This window comes from Cebidichthys violaceus, unplaced genomic scaffold, assembly GCF_023349555.1.
Source record: "Cebidichthys violaceus isolate CVI_PGR_0920_01 unplaced genomic scaffold, fCebVio1.0.p SCAF_54, whole genome shotgun sequence".
Classification (NCBI taxonomy): Eukaryota; Metazoa; Chordata; class Actinopteri; order Perciformes; family Stichaeidae; genus Cebidichthys; species Cebidichthys violaceus.
In genome coordinates, this window is record NW_027176750.1 from 1516175 (window position 1) to 1539060 (window position 22886).

At 39.8% G+C, this 22886-nt stretch overlaps 1 protein-coding gene across 1 annotated transcript in view; it reads left to right on the forward strand.

Annotated features, from left to right (window-relative positions):
* The window catches only part of arid5b (AT-rich interaction domain 5B), a 72926-nt gene that overhangs the window by 35108 nt on the left and 14932 nt on the right, over positions 1-22886 (forward strand). Inside the window, exons 5-6 of the mRNA XM_068731873.1 lie at positions 18096-18259; positions 20134-20413. Coding sequence (XP_068587974.1) covers positions 18096-18259; positions 20134-20413 — 444 coding nt within the window. The remainder of the gene's footprint in view (positions 1-18095; positions 18260-20133; positions 20414-22886) is intronic.

Consider the following 22886-nt stretch of genomic DNA (forward strand, 5'->3'; position numbering starts at 1 on the left):
TGTTTGTGTGTTTTTCGTCCACGACGACGCCGTGCTTTTGAACCGGCTCGAGCTAAACTGCGGTTGCGTCAGTTACCAGATCTTAAGTCCTGTGATCCATATTCATGTTCAGCGTCCCCTGTCACCCCTGCAGCTGCTGCCCTCACGGGGAATGACACAGTTTTTGTTTATAATTATCATGCATTCTCTGCCAGCGTGGATTGATTATACCCATGCTACTTCGTGTCCCCAATATAATTTCTTGCCAGCAGGAATTTTACCGCTGAAGAGGAAATGTAAGTTGTACAGAAGACCTCACTGGCATACAGTGCTTATTGTGTAATGCGTGGAAAAACAAGCTCTTGTATTAACCTAAGGATAAAGGACTTACATACTGTACTGTACTGTAATAATATTGGCACTATGAGGCTCCTCTGCTGTGAGAAGAATCCAGAAATAGTTTGAGTGGGCCAGGCCTTTGCCGCGCTGAATTACAGATGACAAGGTTCAAGGTTTTGTTATTAGCTGTCATGGTTCTGTCGAGTATTTCTCACAGTCATCTGGCATGGATACTAAAAAGCAATAACATAAACATTTGCAAGCTCAACCTAGAGGTGCTGTATATGATATATTTAAACAACAGCTACTCATTTGGGCGTCTGTTAAGGAAAATATTATGACCAACATATTTCCCATTTTCTCTTATTCTAAAGTGATTCTCCCAAACGGCTGACCTTCCTCTCCCCTCCCCTCCCCCGCTCCTCCAGAAACCTAACACTCCTTATGTGCACATTGCTTAAATCAACAGTATTTTGAAAGTTAGTGAGGCAATCAGGTTTGAGGCAAAGCAGTTGAGTGGAGCGCCCCCCCCCCCTCTTCCTCTTGCTCTTTTTCATTTGTCCTATATTCCCCAGGTCTCTTACTTGGCACAGAAACTATATATTTCACGCTCAGCTCAGTGTGTTTTGTTTGAAATATCTCTCACTCCGTGCTGGTTTGATTTTTATTAAAAAGAAACATTTCCAGTGCAATCCTTTGGAATCCTTTTTTTGTAATCCTCCAGGGTAGGAGGAGTACAAAAAAAAAACACAATTCATTGCTTCAGTATATTAACATTGTCCAGATGTACTGATCATAAACAGAATGATACAGTCTATTTTTGTAATGTGGTGCGTGTATGCTAGTTTGGTACATCTGTGGCTTCTCTGTGTGTATTTACGAGGGTGTTTTCTGCATGTCTGACTTAGTTGCATCTGTGTTTGACAGAAGAAAAAAAAAGATTTGCTGTTCAATCACTCGTCCTCAAACTGAAACTAATACTGAAAAATACTTCACTGGCGTAAAAGAGGTGGGGGAAATCTGAAAACCAGTTAACTTGCTTAAATTCAAAACCTGTACTTTGAGATACTATCTTTAAAAACATGCAGTCCTGCTAGCTTGATTGGGCTGGGTCACCAGATGAACATACAGTATGATGTCATTGTTTCCACAACTTGAACCACTTTCTCGCTCGCTCTTTAAACATGAAATCAGATTAGATGTAATATGCATAGGCCAGTATCGTCCCATGACAGCCCCGTCTGTTAATGTAATAGGCAAACTGCTTGCTAAGCTCGTGTTTTCCCATCTCCTCTGCAGATTTGTGTTAACCACCAGCCCATGAATTTTTCATCGTCCATATGTCGATGGTATACAGAGGCCATAGAGGAGAAATTTAGAGGAGAAAGGAGCACACGTTGTAGCTGTATAGTGTCATTTCATAATCAGGACGTGGACTCTTTATAACAATAAACTGAAGATCTGGTCAAATTATGGTTTGACACAAAATGAGAGATGCACTGCAGGCTGCACAGCATACAGTTTAACTTAACATGCCATGCAATGTGACGAGCATTAACACACTGTGAGCAGGATGCGTCTTATGCACAGGCTGGATTGATGCCACAGTGCTATTTTAACTAAAAGCATCTTCTTCTATTGGCATCAGCAGCATTAGCACTCTTTGGCTGAATGAGGCGCAGTCTTCCTGATCATTCCTATTATGTCATCAGCTCTTCACATATTGCTTTGCATTGCTGCTTGTCTATTTTTGGCAAACAGCGCAGCGAGATAAATAAGCATCTGGCTTTTAGGTGAGACTCTTTTTAAAAGTCTGGACCTGTTATTTACAGTGCAAAGGTTTCTCAGTGAAGCAGCGCTGCTTGTCGAGGATAATTGACCAGCAGAGGAAGAAAGAGCATCCAGGTATACTCTAAGTTCAGTTACAGGATCATAACATGTCATCCTATTTCTGTCTAAGCCACTTTAACAGTTTCGGTTTTATTTCCTCACTAAAATCGCTCTAAACAGCCTCCCCTGAATGTCCAGCTGTCAAAGTCTAGATGAGAGAAGTGAGGTGTTAATAAACAGGCCACATACTCTCTACCCTGTGATATGCAGAGGATGTGCCTGCAGCCTGAGCAAATAATACAATTAAACGATAATAATTAAAAGATAAAACATTGCTTTTAATTATTATTTTTTATGTAGTTCATATTTTTCAAAAAAAGATGCTAGAATTGAACAATCAAATATTAAATATTGATAAGACAGAAAAGGACAGTGTTCTTTCTATTGTGGATTGCCATACAATAGCATGTGATGTCAAGCAGGGATTATGTATTAATAATACAGTAATTTACACAGCATTTCTATTTTTTTTTTCTTTCATTATAGATTATATAGTTTTGTGGAAAGCAGGATATTACCAACGCCATGAAAATGTGGTATTTTCTATGTTTTTTAAATCATGTAAAGTGCAGGAAATAACATTTACACAAATTTAGTTTAGTCTGAAAACCAAACCTATACGCCCTTGAATATTTATTTATATTAGAGATTTCCTCCCTTTTCAGGCAGCCATTTTTTTTCATTCCACTTCAATATGAAAATGTGTTTTCAGTAACATAAAATCTACTTTATATAGGTGATCCAACACAGTGAAACATTTAGTCAGCTTTTTATTGTCACCCTATCATCATATGTTATTGCAGCTGTGAGTGTTTTGAAATCTCTCCCCGTTGCTGCATTTGCTGAAACTCCGACATCCAAGTTTTAGAGTTATCTGCCAAGCAGGAACCATTACAAATGAAAGCAATAACTAAATTCACATTTTCCTATTTGGTGTGTGGCTTTCTTCAGGGTATAATTTTCTGTCAACACATCGTAGTTAATAAATGCAGTGTTTTGTTTTTGGTGGGAAACTTTTAAACATTGAATGTCGGAGTGTCCTTAAACACACCACCACAGAGAGTTTTCAGACTTGTTCCTGCTTGCAACTCTGGTACCACAAGATGTTAACATTGACAGAAAATAATAACGGTGTTGAAATGTTGACTGTGAAGGATCATTCATCAAGTACTTTTCATATCTCTGCATGTTGATTTCCGTGGCAAATTAAAATGTCTCAAATGTAGGATATGAATCAAAGAATTTATGTCGTAAAAGTTATTTGGTATGTGAACACAGCTCCCTGAAAAGGCATAAAGTGATTAACCACTTTGACTTTGGAACGATGGTTACAAATAATTTGACAGGTCATTATCAGGCTTGGGGATATAAAAAAAAAAAGAAAGAGTTGTGTAATTTAAAACTCTGATAAACTGCAGAGCATGTTACTAATTACTTTACACTTCAGCTGACCAGGCCGGCTTGACCTCATTCATAATGGCTTAGATGATTATTCCATTAATACACTTGTCAAATGTGGAAGAGCCACTGTTAGTGAGCATGATTTGAATCAAGCAAGATTATGACTTACATGATGAAAAGATACTGTGGGTTTGTAGCTGGAAAAGACGACATATTGTGAGTCATATTTTCACAAAATCCCAGATGTGAGTTGTGATACAACTCCTGAATGTCCCTGATAAAAAAATTACAGAACAGCATGTTGCAACCTGGAGCGAACACGTCTGACTCATCAGTGTAATTGTAGATGTTGTTTACAAAGTGTGTCTCTGCTTGTGAGGCTGGTGTAGAAACGACTCACGGGTTGCTGGGTTAAGAGTCGAGCATCTTTCCACATGTCTGCAGGTAGAGGCTTGTTGCCGGTTGTTGTTTCGGAAAGGAGCTTGTGTAATTTAAGTGACATCAAAAATCATTGTTGCACCACTGTGACATGATGACAGTGAGGGTTAAACTAGAAGTGATGAATGTGGTTGATGTTTCAAGGGTTGTTTTTTTCCCCCAAATATGACGCAGACATTTCTTGGGTGAAAGAACGCCTACAGTGTCACTGCTGGCAGCTGCTTTAGAAATGTATTTAATAAAGTGTTACATTTTGGAGAATATGCTGCTACTTTCATATTGAAGAAAATTAAAAATACCAAGAGCAGGAGAGAGCTTGTGGTGTTGTTTAAATTATTTGTAGATTATTTGAAAAAACTGACAAAAATACAATACATTCGCATATAACCAAGAAAAAAATATTAATGAAAGATAAAAGTATCCATTGGCCTATTTTGTTATGAGAATGATGATTATTTATAATCACCGTGGCTTAATGCTGCGTAGCTTTTCAAAAATGATAAAGTCCCCATGATTGGGCTCATTGGCCAACTCAATCCCATCAAGTGTAACTAGAGCGTGATCTATTAGAATACATATGTTTTATTGATGTATGGGCTTCGTGTTTATCCTGGCATTCATTTATTTATAGGTCGATGCTGTGATTTTTTTTTTCCTCCAGTAATGAATAGGATAAGCCTTGAAGCTTATCCACTGCTCCCTTTCATCTCACCCTCCCTCTCTCTCCCCCATTTCCTCTCTCTCTCTCTGTCTCTCTCTCTCTCTCTCTCTCTCTCTCTCTCTCTCTCTCTCTCTCTCTCTCTCTCTCTCTCTCTCCCCAAAAAGCCAAATTGAAATACTGTATTTTTAAAGCCCTGGTCCTAAAGAGTTGTTGCTGCAGTCTGTCAGTATCAATGATGTGGAAGCGTTTGAAGGTTATCCTGTTTTTAGCAAATCCTCTACATTATGTAACTTTAACTATGTTTTACATTTGGCACTCCCTGAAGAACAGAGTGTGTATTATTTGGGACAGTCCCTCTGCGTGCTCTTAACATTTCTGTGCAAAATGAGATTTATTTTTCAATGTCCTCCCCTGGAACAATAGTCATTAAGAGCTACTTGCCAACACTGAAGTGACATGTTCACTTGTCAGATATTCACAGCCTGTATTCTGTCGCGGTGTATTCGTCTATTTTTGTCCTGACAGCAAAGCTGAGTTATTACAGATTAAATGGTCACAGAGAGATGCTTTGTCTTGATGAAGTTCAGCCAACGCTAACCAGGTTTTTGTCTTGTGTGTTTGTGTGTGTGTGTGTCTTGAGCTAAATACTGGGTGATGCTCTGAAGTTCTCCAGGTTCAGAGGTCATTGCATTCCTCAGTGTATGTGTCAGTCAGTGGATCTGGGTTAAGCTTAAACCCAGCCATGTCTCGATGTGATGTGTGTTAATAAGTACTTAACAGGCGACGCTACCATCATGAGGCGATCACATGAGGCGGACGGAATGGAAAAAAGAAAAAGAAAAGGAAAGAAATAATTTTCTCCCTAGAATTAAAGCTTATTTTGACTATAAATTAAGTTAGTAAAAATACTCTGGTAAAACATGTGACACTGTGACTGCGTACCATAATTTTCTATTTACTCTGCAAATGGAAAGCGGGAGTCGACAGCCTTTATGAGTTTGCGCGGTGGTAAAGTACACACATTCACACCCTTGTTGGAACACACATCCCAATGAATCCGATGAGAATGATTTCATAATCCGTCGCAATAATAAACTTCTTTGAACAGTTTAATTGGCTCTTCCTGGAACGGCACGGCTTCGCTTCATTTGATCTGATGAAAGAGTAATGTTGCTTCTCCCCAGGGGGAGAATGCACAACGGCGCACAAATAATGAATTAAGAACACTACCCTTTTTTTTTTCTCTCCTGATGACTGCCGTAATAAAGCAACAAAATTCATACAGCACTTATACCACTTTCCCCCCCTAAATTGCTTTCATGTTTACTTGCGTATGTATTTAATTTTCAGAGCTTGTTTTAAGTGAAAATAATCCTGATTCCTGGAAGGGTAATGGATTGAGGTCATATGGAAATTGAAAGTGCCATTGTCGTCAGACACAATTGGAAACGTTCCAGAAACATTCCCTACATGTGAGTCTGTGAAAAGTCACACTCACTGTAAACTGTTCAGGAAATACTACTACTTTGAATAGCCTGTATGGCAAGGAGAAGAATTTGATTTAAGGCGATCTGGTGTATGTAAAAGCGTAACTGAAGTAGTCTATGCAAAGGAGGAAAAAGAGATATGTAAAATTGAAACTGACAAAGTCATGACGGTTTAGAAGAATGTCCTCTCTCCTCGGCTGAGGAATATTAACAGTGACGGTCTGAATGGAGAGTCTGTGTACAGCAACAGTATGGTCACAGAAATGAGCTCATTACTGGCAAATACATTATGTATGTGCACATACACACGTTCAACTTTATTATTGTGGTGAGAGGATTCCATTTACATGCCCATCTGCTAATTGTAAACCCCCAACATGCCTGAACCTGATGGCATGGAAATCGGTGTAAAACCAAAACCATAACCTCAGCCGAAATTATCCTCAACTCTATCCATGAAAAATCTCTTTCCCTAGTTTTGCTTGGCAAGAAATCCTTTACACACACACACACACACACACACACACACACAGGCAGTTGGTGCTCATAGTCGAAGAAACTAGAAGAACGATTAACACAATATTATAAGTGTGTGATAAAAATATGGGAGAGTATTTTTAATTTCCTGGTAAACAACACACACTTGCTGAGATGTGAGCTTGTCTCCATGGCAACGCTAGTCAGAGCGTGCCCGGCCTAGCGTTTTGACAGGTTTCTCCTGATGATGATTGATAATTACTACCTGACTTGTTGTCCCCGTCTCCACAAACATATGGCAGGAGCTGCCCTCCGCCATATATCTGCCAAAATGTCCCCTTTTCTGATAATAGCTTTTTAATGTTGCGTTTTGTTGTGCATGCATAGCAATCACACACACACACACACACACACACACACACACACACACACTCACACTCACACATGCTCAACCCCACCCCTTTGTAATTACATTTACTGCCGCTCACATAGTTGTTACAGAAAGGAAAGAGAAATAGATAGGAGAAGCAGGCGAGTGGGAGAAAGTCAAAGAAAGAGGCGGAGGAAGGGGGGGGGGATTGAATTGATTTCACTTTGAATTGATGTGTTCCTCCCAGTGCTGCTGGATTTAAATTTGACAAATTGTCAGGATTAACACAAAGAAGCAGCATTTTTTTTATTTTTTTTTTACAGTATAGTCACATATTAGAATATAAACACCAGATAATAGCGCCGGTGTGGTGGGCTGTAGTTTAAAATGGCAAGCGAGACTGTTTATTCCATATCCATGCGAGCAGTATTTTATTCTGCGGTATGTTCGCATGCATAAAGCTCATATTTAGATGCAATTGGAAGCAATCTTGTTATATTCACAGAGGCCATAGAGGAGGACAACAATCTATAAACATGATTTATCTACTGCGCATTATCTACCAAGGCATTAGCATAGTCTCTCTATTGTGGATCTTATTACCTGACTGTATACTGAAACCTCAGACTAAAACTTCAGACCTGACCAGAATTTTAAACATCAACCAAACTCAAATGAAAGATTGAAGCAAATTAGTATTCCTCCTACAGTACGCTACAGTAATACACAGTTAGTATGAGAGTAGATAGTGATTCCTGTGTTTTTTGAGACGCTTCTCAGAATTAGCACGTTTGCATTGATTTTATTTCTTTACACCCAAACAGTTGTTTGGCCTCAATGACCTCACCTTCCAGGAAGAGGAACACTATCCGCAACCCTCTCACTCATTATGTCTTGGCTTCCGCGAGTTGAATCTAATGAACCAAGTATTTGATTTTACATGTCTGTAGTTCCAGAAGGGCAGGACAACTTGTTCACCTGCATCCCATTGGTTCGTATTAATGCTCGGCGCACCTGCAGCTGCGAATGCGCGGCGCTCTGTGGAAACCGAAGTCATTTCTAATACTGTGTGATTGAGGTCTGCCACAGGCTACGGCTACAGACAGGCTCTGTGAAGGAGATAATGATGCATGCACACACAGCTGTCAGTCAGCCAGCTAAGGGGAATTGTCTTGAGGAAAATAAAAACTGACTTGCTGATATAATGCAGTATTTGTGTAGGATATGATGGGTTTGGGAAATAGAGGGGAACGGGGTGTCAGAGCTGCTACAACAAGGACAGGAGATCTGGTGAGAATCTAACCCAAACCAGAAAATCTCACATGGATTCCTGTCTCTTAGTGTCAATATTTATACATTCATACTTAACACATGGGTGCCCATTAGACAAAGGGAGTTTGAACAAAGGAGTATCTTTTTTTCACTTAACACTATTGGTATGGAACCATGCAGATATTTGTGTCTTAATTTGTTCAGAAGTTTTTGTCTCCCCCCCCCAAAAAAATGGAGATAAATGTGATTTAGTTTGTGGCGCTCACAGCCTTGACAATGACATTGAAAGCAACCTCTCTTTCCAGAAACACTGCCCTTGTTACTCTGACTAATCCACAGATTATTGGGGGGGGATCATTTCTTCGGTAGAAAGTAGTTTGAATGATATGGACACATGTTTTGTTTAAAACTGCTACACACAACGTTACTGTTTCCTTTCAGTCTCACCGTTCTCATCAACCTTGTCTCAGGCGGCAGCTGTTTTCCTCTTCTTGTCGACCTGTTCAGCACCAAACCAACGACAGACAAATGTAGCTGGAAGGTGGGAGCATTCATCAGATATAGATTCAGATATTTCCCTCAGGAGTTGGTAGAGACCAAAACAGAGTGATAGAGAAGAGTGAATATTGAACTTACACTACAACAAATGTGACTCCAAATGAATGCTAATGTTGCTCCACGTCTGCTGTATGTGAAAATTGCCAACTGTTGTTTCCCAACAACTGCCCCATAACTATTTTATAAGATGATAACAATGCCAGTGTTGTGTTTTCAGCTTGCTCCTCTCAAAAATAATCAATTAGTGCAGTTTTAAATGTATTGTTTTCAATGCTGCGAGCATCACAAGCACAATTAAATGAAGCCCCATTGTATTTGGACATTTCAGACCTCTCAGATATCGCAAAACATGAGCAAATTAGGTTATGCAAATGAAGAACTCCAAATGCACTATAAAATAGAGGTTGAGGCAGAGACAATCAAAGTGCTGTGTGGAAAAACCTGTTTACAAGAAGCTGTTGAGGACTTGCGGATGAGTCGGCTGCACCTCGGGGGACTGTTGTTAGAGCTCTTTTAGTAACAAGCCGGACTAATCCCCGCCTTTCACTCAGGCACATGCTCTAATAGCCTTGTATTACAGTGGGGTTTGTGTGTCAGTAGTCAGGATGAGAGTTCCTGACACAGGTGCTCTCTCCAAAAACAAAACTAATATGTTTTTTCTCTCGTCTTGGTGGTATTTGCTGCCTTTTTTCTTCATCTGTGTCTCTCTCTCTCTCTCTCTCTCTCTCTATCTATCTCTCTCTCTCTCTCTCTCTCTCTCTCTCTGTGATTCTCCTCTCCCTTCTTCCCTCCCTCTTTCTCTCTGTTTATTTTATTGGAGGGTGAGGTTGTGTTTGTGTAATAGCAGTAACTAGTATCCATTGTCAAGCCTAAGATGGAGCCAAATGCATTCCTCATTAAATTCAGAATAGCTCTCAGCCACAGCAGTACGAAAATATCTTCTTATGTTGCATTCACAGGCGAAAACAGGCAAGAAAATAACACCAGTGTTGAAAATGTTTCAGCGTTATTGACGGTAAACCCCCTGAGCTTTGCCTAATATGTAACACTGTACTCTTACATTCTGCTGTGAAATGTTTGTGCAGTTTATTAACGATGATCTCCCTCTGTATAATTATGAGAAAATAATTAACACTTGTATCATCTATCAACCTACGGAGGTTTTGATGATTAATAAAAACAGTGTACTCTGTCCACCCACACACTCTGTCTCACTCTGTGGGCACATTGTGTAATTTTTGATGATTGCAAGGATAGAGATGCTTGAAGTAATACTGTTCATTAAAAACATTTTGTGCTGTCAGTGTGTGTCTCCAATGACTGTGTGCGGAAACGTGCCTCGAGCGCAGGAACAGAGGAATAACTCTGCTGTCAGATGTGACAAAGTGAGAATTATGAGCCCGTCAGAAATGCTTGATATTAGTACGTGAAATGCGACAGTGGCTACAGTCAGTAACAAAATGATCGAGAGGAAAGAATGCTTGATGCTCACTACTAGTCTGTGGTTGCTCGAGCAGACAAAATGATTTTTTTTCAGGTATTTTAAATCCTGCTGTCATTTACATCCATATTTACTAGCTTGTCGTGTTCTTCTTCCCTGCCTTTGTTGACACGTTGATGCATTTCTTGGCACATTGCCGCCACCTGTAGTCGCCCGTGTGTATCCGTCTGTGTGTTTGTGTGTTTGTGTGTGTGTGTGTGTGTGTGTGTGTGTGTGTGTGTGTGTGTGTGTGTGTGTGTGTGTGCATGAGATAAACAAAATGGGCAAAGTTCCAGAGCGCTAATAGAGATCAAAACCTGAACCTTAACCTGCATTATAACAATAATAATATAACAGCAATAATGTGACCTAAATGTACATATTATTAATGCAAAAACCTGAAAATCTCTTTCCACCATTTCTGTTGTTGAGATTCGAGAAACTCTACCGGTGCAAAACAATGTAGATTAGGGCTTGTCCCTGAGTACGACCTAAAGTAAACAGAAATTAGCCCCCTGGATTAGCTATTTCTGCTAACGGCCCAGGGTTCATACGTCTGGGGCAAAAACCCATTGTCAGAACCACCATTAGAGTATGATAAAATACCATCATTTCCCTTTAATATTGCTAGCGCTATGTGGAAATGATTAAAGCCTTGATGAATGAACTCTCCTCTCATATGAGATTTAAAAACAAGATTATGAATACTCAGCAGAATTGAATTATAAACTGTGTTCTGATTTACTACTATACTTTGTAGGCAAATCTCCCTAAAAAAAAAAGTAAGTCAAAATAATGTATGTATATATATATATATATATATATATAACTGAGGAAATGTGCTGTGTACATATGCATGTGCTCAGTTAGAAACTGTTGCTCAGGCATGTTTCTCTATCAAACAGAAACACAGAAACCAAATTTTTCCGTCACCTCCTCAAACTGTGGTCAGAAACATGCCGTCCTTGAGCAGAAACACTTGAAATCCCTCCAACCTTTGAGGTCTTTGATGTAGAGTGAAGACGCGCCGTCGCCTGTCACTGCTGGCTGAGGAATCAGTCATCGCTGCCTTCTTTTATATTCTCTCTAGTACTGTTAACTTGCTGCTTTTGAGCCTCCCTTGTCACATCCCTGTGCCTCCAGTGGAGTTAAAATGTTCAACCAAAGTGTAATATCACTTCACTGATCGCACATTTAATGCTCCGCTGCTCTGCAGATTAAAGTCGGTGTCTCAAGAGCTGTATCAGAGGCTGTTTTGTATCATGATTTGTCAGGTTGTGTTCATTATTTGTTATGTTTTATTTACTTTGGTTTATTTCTTTTTCATTCTGACAGGTGATGTTATTGTTCCTTATGAATCATATTTTGGAACCCATGACTCATATTCTATTCAATCCTATTTTATTGTCAAGTTTTATTTCAATTACAAAACTCTGCTTCTGTTTTCCATCTAAAAAGTTTTCAGCCGTATTATGGCTTCATTATCAGGATCTTTTTATTTTTACATCCATAAAAATGCATCTGGCCAGTGCTTACAGGGTTTAAGTACTGTCTGTCATGGAGCCTTGTGTTTTATGACTAGCTGTAAATTTCCAAGGAACCACTGTAACCGTGTATGCCAGACCATGAGCAACCTTCTTTGTCTGTGTGTGGGCGTATTCACAGCTACAGTTTCATTTACAAATCCGTCCCAGGAGAGTAATCCTTCTCACCTGTGCAGATTCATATCCGTCCCGAAGCTGCGGCCATTGTGATCTGCACTCGTCGGATGTTTTACCGACGACTTGACGCTGTGTTTGGTTAAAAATCTTTTCAGTCCTCTGCCCCTTCACCATGTGACTCATTAAGAAGTGACTTCAAATTGACTGACTGGATCTCTCTTAAAGAATTCACATCGATAATAACGGAGCTGAATTATAACTCTACTCTATGTCTTTGTGCTGCTTAACTGACTATATATATATATATATATATATATATATATATATATATATATATATATATTATTTGATCTAAAGATCTGGTTTGTTCTAACATTTATTAACGGGATGTTTCGTCATTTTACTTGGTATTTATATGCTGCCCTTTTGGTCTTGTCACTCTTATCTCATAAAAGCGTTGTAAACTTAATGAGACATTGATTGTTCATACAGGAGGTGAATTTTGATTAAAAAGTATTATGTATTGTGTTGTATTCTGTTCTGTCCTGGGGGACACGCTGTACTATACAGACAAGGCCGTGTATTGCAACATAAATGTTTCCTTTGGCAGAAAGCTATGCTGATAATTGCTGAGTGGGTGTCAGGCCTTTAGTGAATTTGCAACCAAGTGAGATGACGAAATATGTCAAAACATGTTTTTTTTTCACCAACCACTACTTGTTCTAGTCATGCCTCACTCGTCCTCCCCCAGCGCCTCCCTCACCTCTTCGAACTTGGACCTCATTGTTGTGAGAGGAAGTTGAAGTTAAACTGCAGAATTTAAGAGTTTGAGTGAAGACAAGAGTTTAATGTGCAGATTGGTAGATACTTCTTCAGTCAGTCACAGTTCATCTGCATGGGGGATGAAAGCTCTTTGATGTAACTATTTCATACTTAATATTCACATAATTATTAAAATATTATTTTGTAACCTGATGCTGAACCAGAGTTGTGTTGTCCGTCATTAGTAACTTTTACACTCTGCACTTTGGTATTTGTCAACAACTTTTATAAGTGATTCATTTCAACTTGACCTTTATGAATCCGCATAAAATTAATGATCAACATTCATAACAGCCTCATTTCCATTTCCATGATTACTGAGAAGATTGCAAAGAAAATTGCTACTCCTGGTTTCTAGAGTTTATTAAGACTACAAGTCTACAGCCACGCTAGCAGCTCTGGGTACGTATAGTTTTTGAGCTAAATGCTAACATCACCATGCTAACATGCTCACAGTGACAATGCTAATGTAGTGTTGTCAAGTTTGTATGATGTTTACCATGTTAACTGTCTTTGTTTGGCAAGTTTGCAAGCTAGCATTTGCTAATTAAAGCTAGACAGAAATGACAGGAGTTAGTATATTTGCAAAACTATTTTTGTGAAGTTGTGCCAGTCTACCCAGTAGTTGCAGAGATAATTCACTTTGGCCCAAAGTCATGTACTGATCAAATTTGGCATCCTTTGACCCTTAAAAAAAAATAAGTAACCACTGCACCATTTGTAGTTGTAACAGATTATTTCACTGATTAGTGTTATCCCAAACTGCTAAATGAAGACATGATTCGGCCGCTAATCTACTTAAATAAATCAAAGTATGTTTTTAATTTAAGTTTGCCAATCAAATACAAAGTAATGTGCCCCATCAGAGTGATAATTTGTCCGTCTGATTTAAAGAGGACTTTTGAAACCAGCCTCCTTTAAAGAGGCGATCATTAAGTTAGCACACGTAGATATTGAGCTTTTTTTCTCAGTCAATTTCGGGAGTGTTATCAACCGAGGCCTCCGTCAGTTGAATTCTCCAGCCGGCTTGAAATGTCTCTCCATTCCCAGCAGCCTCTCAATCAATCAGTCCATTTTGTTGTGGTTCCCTGTGGCTCTACTCTGTTGATGCATAGAACTGTCAGAACCCTTCCTGAGCCGTCTCTAATGACTTTTTCATTATCATTGACATCAACTGAATGGCAGTGAAACAGAGGTATTAGGGCTGTATTTAATTGAATCTGAGGGGGGGGGGATTATCAGAAGAAGACGCGGTGTAAAGCTGTGAAGAGCTGAGAGTGTTCGAATGCACCCAGAGATCAAGTTGTCAGGCTGTGCATCTCACCGCTATAGTCGCTGTGACTTCCATAGCTCAGGGGCTGTGCTCTGTGACAAGACATGATGGATTCACACCCCTGGGAATACCCCTTACCTGTGTGTGTGTGTGTGTGTGTGTGTGTGTGTGTGTGTGTGTGTGTGTGTGTGTGTGTGTGTGTGTGTGTGTGTGTGTGTGTGTGTGTGGGTTTGTGGAGGACCAGGAAAGAGTCCTCTGGTACCTCGTCTCCAAGTCATGTCAAAGACCCAGATAAGCAGAAAGCCAGAGACTGAGAAATAAGTAACTCGATGGGAAGCAAAAGGGAACTTGGCAGTTTGGTCAGCAGAGATTGTTGGTGTATGACTATAGTGCCCATTTTTGGCTCGTTGAGGAAATTACCATATATATTTAAATGCTTCCTTTGGTTTCTAGTACAAAAAAAAAACAAACACTTAATGCCCACAGTGTGGTAAAAATATCACATCTCCCAGGGCGCAGTAAAATCATTACAGTGTGATGTTGGCTCTGTTTTTTGCAGACTATAAATGTCTGTGTTTCCATTCTAGAAAATCAATCTGCACAGAGTCAGTTTGATTTTCTTTGTGTTATTCTAAAGCTGATGACTCCTCCCTTATGCAACTCTGCCACGAGGAGAGCAGATCAGCAGTTCTGCACAACTTCTGCAGCACAGAAAGATCACCTGCACTTGGCCTTGTGTGCCTGTTAGTGTATGTTTGCAAAAATACACAATGCGCCATTTGACCCCAGTTTGCAGTAATATCTGCTTGTGTTGTTTAACTAGTGCTTAGTTTGTCCTTCCTAAGAAAGTCGATAGATTTAAACTCACTCGCTGTCGTATCACCATCTGTTATGCTGCAGCATTTTCTTACGCAGCAGTATTTGACCTGATGAAATATGTAAACAGACAGGCAGGTTATATAACTCAGTGTAGGGTGTCGGGGGGGGGGGGGGGGGGGGGGGGGGGGGGGTTAGTGATTGGACTAAAAACAGAACTGCACTAAGAGTGTGACCTCCCTCAGACCTACGCAACCTTTGTTTAAACTGATGTCACATCTTGAAAAATATATCTCCTAAAAACCTGCAGGAATTAGTCATCTGTCACATAATGTTTGTGCTTTGTATGATCGCATATGCATTGTTAATGCAGTGTGTATGCCTGGCATGTGATCATCAGATACTTTTCTGAAGGTTTTAGTTGAAAAGCACATTTATTGTGCTTTGGCATCTACAATGTTTTGTCTCCGCCAGGAGGATCATGCAATCGGTCACGTGTGTGTGTGTGTGTGTGTGTGTGTGTGTGTGTGTGTGTGTGTGTGTGTGTGTGTGTGTGTGTGTGTGTGTGTGTGTGTGTGCATATATGTGTCTGTCTACGGCTAATCTTGCATTCTGTTGCAGCAAGCTGCATAATATTTTCGGTGCCCATGACTGCATGCTCAGGGACTTCATGTGGTTGCGGTGACTTAACAAAACAGCTTTTATTGCCTGTTTAACACTGCCATTGACTCGTCACTCACTTCTCTTAAGTGGCCCCTGGCCGGTAGGGGCCGCTCGTGATAACACAGATGAGTGCGCTAACATTTGGGGTGACCGTGGCTAAGTGGAGAGCAGGGCCGCCTTTCAATCAGAGGGTCGGTGGTTTGATCCCCGGCTCCTGCTCTACTAGTCTTGAGCAAGACACTTAACCCCAAAGTTGCTCCCGTAGCTGCGTCTACGGTGTGTAGATAGATGCTGAATTGTAAGTCGCTTTGGATAAAAGCGTCTGCTAAATGACTGTAATATAATTTAATGTTTTAGAAGGTGTGTTTGAGCTAACAGCTAACGGAACTACCAGTACACAAGCTGCTGAGTACATCGCCGCCACTCAGTTGCTGCTACGTGGGCAGATAGCTTGGTGAGATTAGTTTTGTTTTTAGCAATAGTATGAAGTGTCTTATACGGCAACATTAGGCCAATTGCCTGCATACAATGCAATGCAATGCATGCAATTGTTTTTGAGTTTCAATGAAGTGTGTTTTTATGGCGCCTTTCTCCCCATTAGTGTCTAGACCGGGGTTCAACAATTGTGGTTTATTCATTCAATCGCACAATACAGCAGTTGTGGTTGCCGACACACCTGGCGGAGATCTGCACTTTACTTCCATATGGATTTCTTTACAGAGGCTCAAGCATAGCAAATTAGCTCAGGCTATAAACGCTATATGTGGCATTCTGTATCTGTCCCTTCAGAAATAAATATGTAGCTAATAGCGTTTATGTAATTCCTCAGCATTAGTGAGTAATTGGCAGAATAAAAGACTCAGAGTGAGCTTAAGAATGAGAAAACATTGGTGGAAGAAAACACACCCAGTGCTAAGTACTAAGTAAAGATTACAGGGTTGATAACTTGTTTTTTTTTAGTGCAAAGGGATGACAAATGCACAACAAATGCCCTTGGAATTTTCCCTGCACTGTTTCTCCACAACGTAGCGGTTGTGAAAATAACAACATGGAGTGGTGGGATGCTGAGTCGGGATCATTTTACCCTTTCTAATGACTGCCTCTTAGTTTTGTTCACCTCCAGTGTTATTTTAACATTTTCATGATGGGAATTTGATCCGACAAAAATAATCACAGAGCCCTTTTGGCAGAGAACAACCTTGGATGTGATTTAATTGTCACTGCAGATGGAAAGAAAGAATGTTGACGCTGTGAAATACGTGACTGAACTTGGATTATTTGAAGTTTTTTCTCTTTCTCTCTCCTTTGAGCTTATCTCTGTTTGTGTTGCTGCGTGGAGGCAAGGCACTCTGCCAAGAAGTTACATTACAGTCGCGGGTTGACATAAACGTGGGTGTACAAAGGACTTGGAAGGCTTAAATACTTTATTGTGTGTGTAATGTGAACTGAGCAATTATATCTGCCAGCCTTTCAAACAAAGAGCTCCTATCAGGCAGGTTCATGTGTTTTTAATTAACAGCGTTCAGCTTTAAGACATGAGCAAACTAACCAGAGAAATAAAGCCTTCGATGATCGGTACATCTGCGATGTTTTAGTATAATGTAATTCTTTATTATGCTGATGGTGATGATGAGATGGCAACTGTGCGAGTCCTGATATGAAAAAAAACAAGGACAAAAAAATAGCCACATTATAGATGTTGTTGTGGTGAGTTTTTGTTGCATCTGGATCAAATATTTCTTTCAGCAGAAACTGTTCTTCCTTTTGAGGGTTTACCAAATTTTCCCATTTACAGTATTATACTAAGACTCATCTCAATTCCTAAAAATACATCTGTCTGAATTTAAATGTAGTTTCTCTTTCAGGCTGTGAGGGAATTTGAGGATTGTGTTTACTAGCACATTGGAGCAATTTGGCAGCCTGCTACCTCATTCACCACAATGTTGCACTAATCCAGTTTAAAAATAATTAGCTACAGGCTAGCAGGCCTGTAAAATTCCTTTCCCTGATTGTAAATGTTCCTGTCAAAGCCTCCTCCTCTTCAGCTAGTTCCCGGAGTGGAAATACATCTAAAAACATTTTCATGTCTTTTTTATTCTTCCTCTCAAAGTTCATTGACGATTGTTTGCAGATAAAAACATTAGACGTAGCAAAATGTTGAAAATACAAAGTGATTTATAGCCTCTGTAAATTGGTTCCAGTTAAACTGCCTGATTAGACTTCTTCTGAGGAGTGTGTGGGCGTTTACACACTCAGTGAGTGACAGCACCCTGAGTTAGCTTTGTTGAACCTCTTAGGATGGGACAAAGTTCACCTTTGCCATTCTCACTGGTAGATGAAGATTTGTGACCTAATAATTCCCATCAACGCTTCGACCACCTTCAACCTGAGAAGAGGTCTGATCAGCCAGAATAACTGAAAACACCTGTGAGCTTGTTCAAAGGCTTTAACTGCACACGTTTCCACATAAATGGTTATTCTCATTGTCACCGTTTCCTCCCCCCTCAGCTCCTAACCTGAAGGGGCGACCTCGGAAGAAGAAGCTGTCCATCTCTCAGAGGAGGGACTCCCAGAGTCAGGCTCAGGGTCAAGGCTCATCGGGGTCAACCCAGGGGTCAGCAGCAGTGGCAGCACAGGACCCCTGCAGCCCAGACAGCAGAACTACTACCAAGGTAAGATAAGATAACAGAAGATAACATTTGACAAAAAAAGGACTTTATTGATCCTAGAGGCTCATATTCACATCACACAGCACAACAGGCAGAGAGGTAAGACAAGAGATAAAGAACTCTGAATTAAATTATAAAATAAGTATAGTCAAATATGAGGTTAAAGAAATTGGAGAGATGACATTAAGAAATCTTTCTAATATATATATATATATACATTACATTACTTTAGACTTATATTATTTATAAGTGAATTATGCAAGTATATGTGCAAAAGTACATTATATAAAGAGTACTATACAGTAAACAGTAGCTTTAAGTCCTCGTTCATGTACTAGCTTTGCAGTAATGACATAAAACTTGTATAATGTGAAATTCTCTATGTTTTTACCTTTTTGCTGCTTTGTTTTTAAGTCTGTTATTTGTGTTTTTAAGTACGCTGCCATCTTGACCAGGATCCAATTGTAAAAGAGATGCAAAAATCACAATGGGATTAAAAAAATAAATAAAATGTGTGTTGCCAACCGACTGCTTTCCCGATATTCTATATATCTTCAATGACAAAACAAGGCTGCGACATTTTAGTTTCCCAAACAATTCACTGTGAGAGACCCGGCAGCAGTGTAGTGTTACATCCCTGTACAGTACATGCAGGAAAACATGCGGCTGTGGCGGCCACTCGCGTGAAGGGTTGGTCCGTTGCCAATGTAGCCTCCGGGGACAACGGGCAATATTTCTGTGGTTCTGGTGCAGCCAGCGGATATCCGGATAACTGCCATTGTGTAGAGTCCGATTAGCAGCTTGAGATGTGAGGATGGAGTTGGAGTTGAGAAACAAAGTGTATAACTGGATTTCACAAGTAGCCGGTTTGAACTCAGTTACCTACCAGTTTATTTTTTAGCTAATAAAAGCAAAATCATCATCAGATGATAGGCGGTGGGTTCCGACATTGCATTTCGGCCAATGCTCTCCGCCTCTTTCGCTCTACACACAGACTGCCTTATCTTACCTGCATGCAACCACATCCCGCTCAAACGTGATTGGTCAATACTACTCAGACTGCAAACGAAAACCAGACCACTTCCGATAGCAAAATCGTTTTCTTCTGAATCTGCATACTAGAGCTGTAACGATATGACATATTCACATGATTACTGTGACCATAAGAATTCACGATAACAATATTATCATGATATCTAAAGAAAACAACAAATAAAATGCTTTGTGTAGGGAGGTGGTGAGAAACTGTAAACATAACTGTATATCTAAAATAATTTAAGAGGCGTTCAATTATATACACAGTATTATCACATAATGTATTATTAACATGATATCAATAACTCCTTTTTTTAATTATCACGTCAAATCTGGTAAATCGCAACACCCCTACAGTGCATTAATATGCAGATATACATACATATGGAACACTAGGTCAAACAATATAATGCTGCAACTAACAATTCTTCTCAGTATTGAATAATCTGCCAAGTTTTATTTCGCTTAATCGTTTGGTATATAAAATACAAGAATACAGTAAAAAAAGTAAGTCATAGTTTCCTGAAGTCCAAGCGATGTCATCAAATATTTATCTGACTTTGGTTGCAATATTCAAAGTGAAGGAAATATCAATAAAAGCCCCTCAACTGCTGTTATTCCTATGACCTTGGACAGATAAAACAATTCTGTCGGAGCTGGAGTCAAACTAATCTGTGATGACAGGAAGATCTGCTCCATTGATAACCAATAAGAGACTGCCAGTAAAAATATTTATTTGTGCTTGAACCCAAACACATCTCATCCAAACTGTCTGAACTCATTTGTCTAACACTCTGTTACGGGTTTCAATTTTCATCTAAAGTTACACTCTCTCTTTACAGGTCAAACCTAACTGTAAAATGGTACCCAATGGAAAAATCACCCCGGCAGCCAAACACAGGGCCTACGGCCTCAGCAAGAAATCCTCAGCTGAGGAGAAGGAGCGAGGGAAGGATAAGGAAAAGGAAAAAGAGGAGAGGAACGAGAGGGAGGAAATGAAAGAGGAGGAAACATCAGAGGAGAGCCGAGCGGAGGAGCAAGCATTCTTAGTAGAGCTCTACAAGTACATGAAAGAAAGAGACACGCCCATAGAGAGGATCCCCTTCCTCGGCTTCAAACAGAGTGAGTAGCACAACTTATTCTCTTATTCCCTCACTGGCAATGTTTAAACCATGGAGTACTCTAGTTTAGACTCAAGGGCCTGATAGAAAAGTTAGTGTGGATACATTACGTGGGTTATTTTGGAGATTTAGGTCATAACATCAACAGTGGGGTTAATGGGCTGATAAGGAACATCAGAGTAAAAGACACCTGTTGGTTGGAGCAGGCGTTAAAGTACGACATTTCGAAATTTCCATGCAAGAAAAAAAAAACATGTTATTTCAACTCCAAAAATGTTTTGAGAAAAGAAACAGAAGTACATGTTAGTTTAGATATCAGAGTGAAATTGCACTCTGTAAGTCATACACGATGGTAAGATAAGCAAGGGAAAACCCTGTGTGGATTTTAATCAGCATCTCCAACCACGCTATGCATAGTGCCCCCCTATTGGGATCAGGAGAGAAACCAGTAGCTGCGTTTCAGTCAAGTCAAGGGCAGACTGTGTTCTATCTATCCATAATATTAGAGCTTTAGGGGAAAAAGTAAAGATGGCTGCCAACTACTGCAGGCATTACGCCCAAAATCTCTAAATTGCACTGCTGCTAAACTGTAAAAACACATTCAATCTGCGGTAACAATAAACTAAAGGAATAATTGTCTATGTCGAGAAAAATCACATCTAGTGGTTAGTAAAAGACTCTGGAGACTTCCTGTCAGAGCCCATTTTGGCTCGCTTTTATATAAGGAGAGAATATCTTCTCACAGTTGTCAAAGGGGTTTCCTGTGAAGGCCAAGAACGTCCTCTAACAATGTTAAAAGAACATCACATTTATGCGAAACACGTATGCCCAAGATGAAAGATTTTCCAATATAGGTCGGATGCTTAGGTTGCACTCGGTGCGCACGGGACGGAGAGGGGAAAAATGCACGTAAACATCACAAAGGGCGCGCTCTGGTCTCTTGAAACTGTTCTCAGCGTTTGTGTTTGTTTTATGTGTTTCATCTCGAAGCAAGACACATGGGAACGTGGGCTCTCACCTCAAACCGGGGTTTTCAGATGTACGTACCTCTTTCTCAGTCGTTACTCGAGGAAGGAAGTCAAATGAGCTAAGAAAGATGTAGCCGCTCACATCGGAACGTAGCATGACAACATCAGCAAATTAACAAGCGGCAGAAGAGGGCGAGAGATGTCTATTGAATTTTACAATGACAGTTTATAGCACAGTAAAACTCATTACTCTAAACTGTTACATGAAGGTAAGCTGCGGTCGCCTCGACTCTGCTAACCCTACCGCGGTATTTTGACAATCCTGTCATCTTGTCTGCCGACATGTTGTTGCTTAAATAGGTCATTGTGGTTGAGGGAGATAGAGAGAGGAAGCGAGGGAGACGTAGCGAGAGACGGAGGGAGAATTACATAGCCAACATGCTTTGCTTTTAGTTGGCATTTCTCGGTTTGAGCTCAGAATAAAGTCGAGGTCCACGCGCCAACTGTTTTACATACAGTACATGCTTTGAATCTCAAAACCAGACACATCATAAGCAGGGCCCTCATTAAATGCTGAAATCATGCTGTTTAAACTTCGTCCTTGGCAGCGAGCACACATCAGTGCATGTAAAAAGGAGGGAAAAAAAGGAAAACACATCATAATTAATACAACAAGCCTTTAGATGTAATCAGGCAGCGTTCTCATATTCTTCCCTTTAAACTCGCTACAAATGCATTAAAAGATCAAAGAACTCGCTTTCCTGTAATGGAAATTGAAATTGTGTTATTTTAGTTGCATTTGAGTAATAATCGTTTTATGAAGTTCTCCGAAGTTTCACAAAGCAACAGATGGTTGAATGATTTACCAGAATTACCCATGCTATGTTGGCTGCGGCAATTTGATTCACCTCCAAAAAAACCCTATCTGAATCTGAACATGGACTATTTATCCCTCTTCATCTGCCAGCTCAGGAGTTTCACCTGATGGTTTTTTTTTTTTTAAGACTGCAATTGTGTCTCTTAACAGCCCAGCAGAGAGACATAAACCCCCCAAAATCCAGTCAATCTTTCTTTACATCGATTGGCTCATAACATATTTTAAACCCAGTCAAATTAATTTTGCCAGTTTAACACAGCTCCCACCTGTTTTCCCGCCTCACTCTCATGCTGAATTTATATTTCACTCCAGGGTTTGTTTGCATAAAACATCTTAGAGCGAAAGTGCAGATCTGAGACTCCACACCTGTAATAATCACAAGATATTAAGTTTAAATGTTAAAAAAAGGGAAAAAGTAGCTAATACCTATTATGAACCTTTAGGGCTGCAATTAACAATTATTGTCTTTCAATTTATCAGTTATTGGTTTAGTCTTTAAAATGTCAAATAAAATAATTTGGTATGCTGAAATAATTATTTAATAAAAAAAAATTGTTGCAGATATTTTTACTGTATCGATTAATACATCTACAATATGAAATGCCTCAAGATGGCTCCATTCAGTCCCA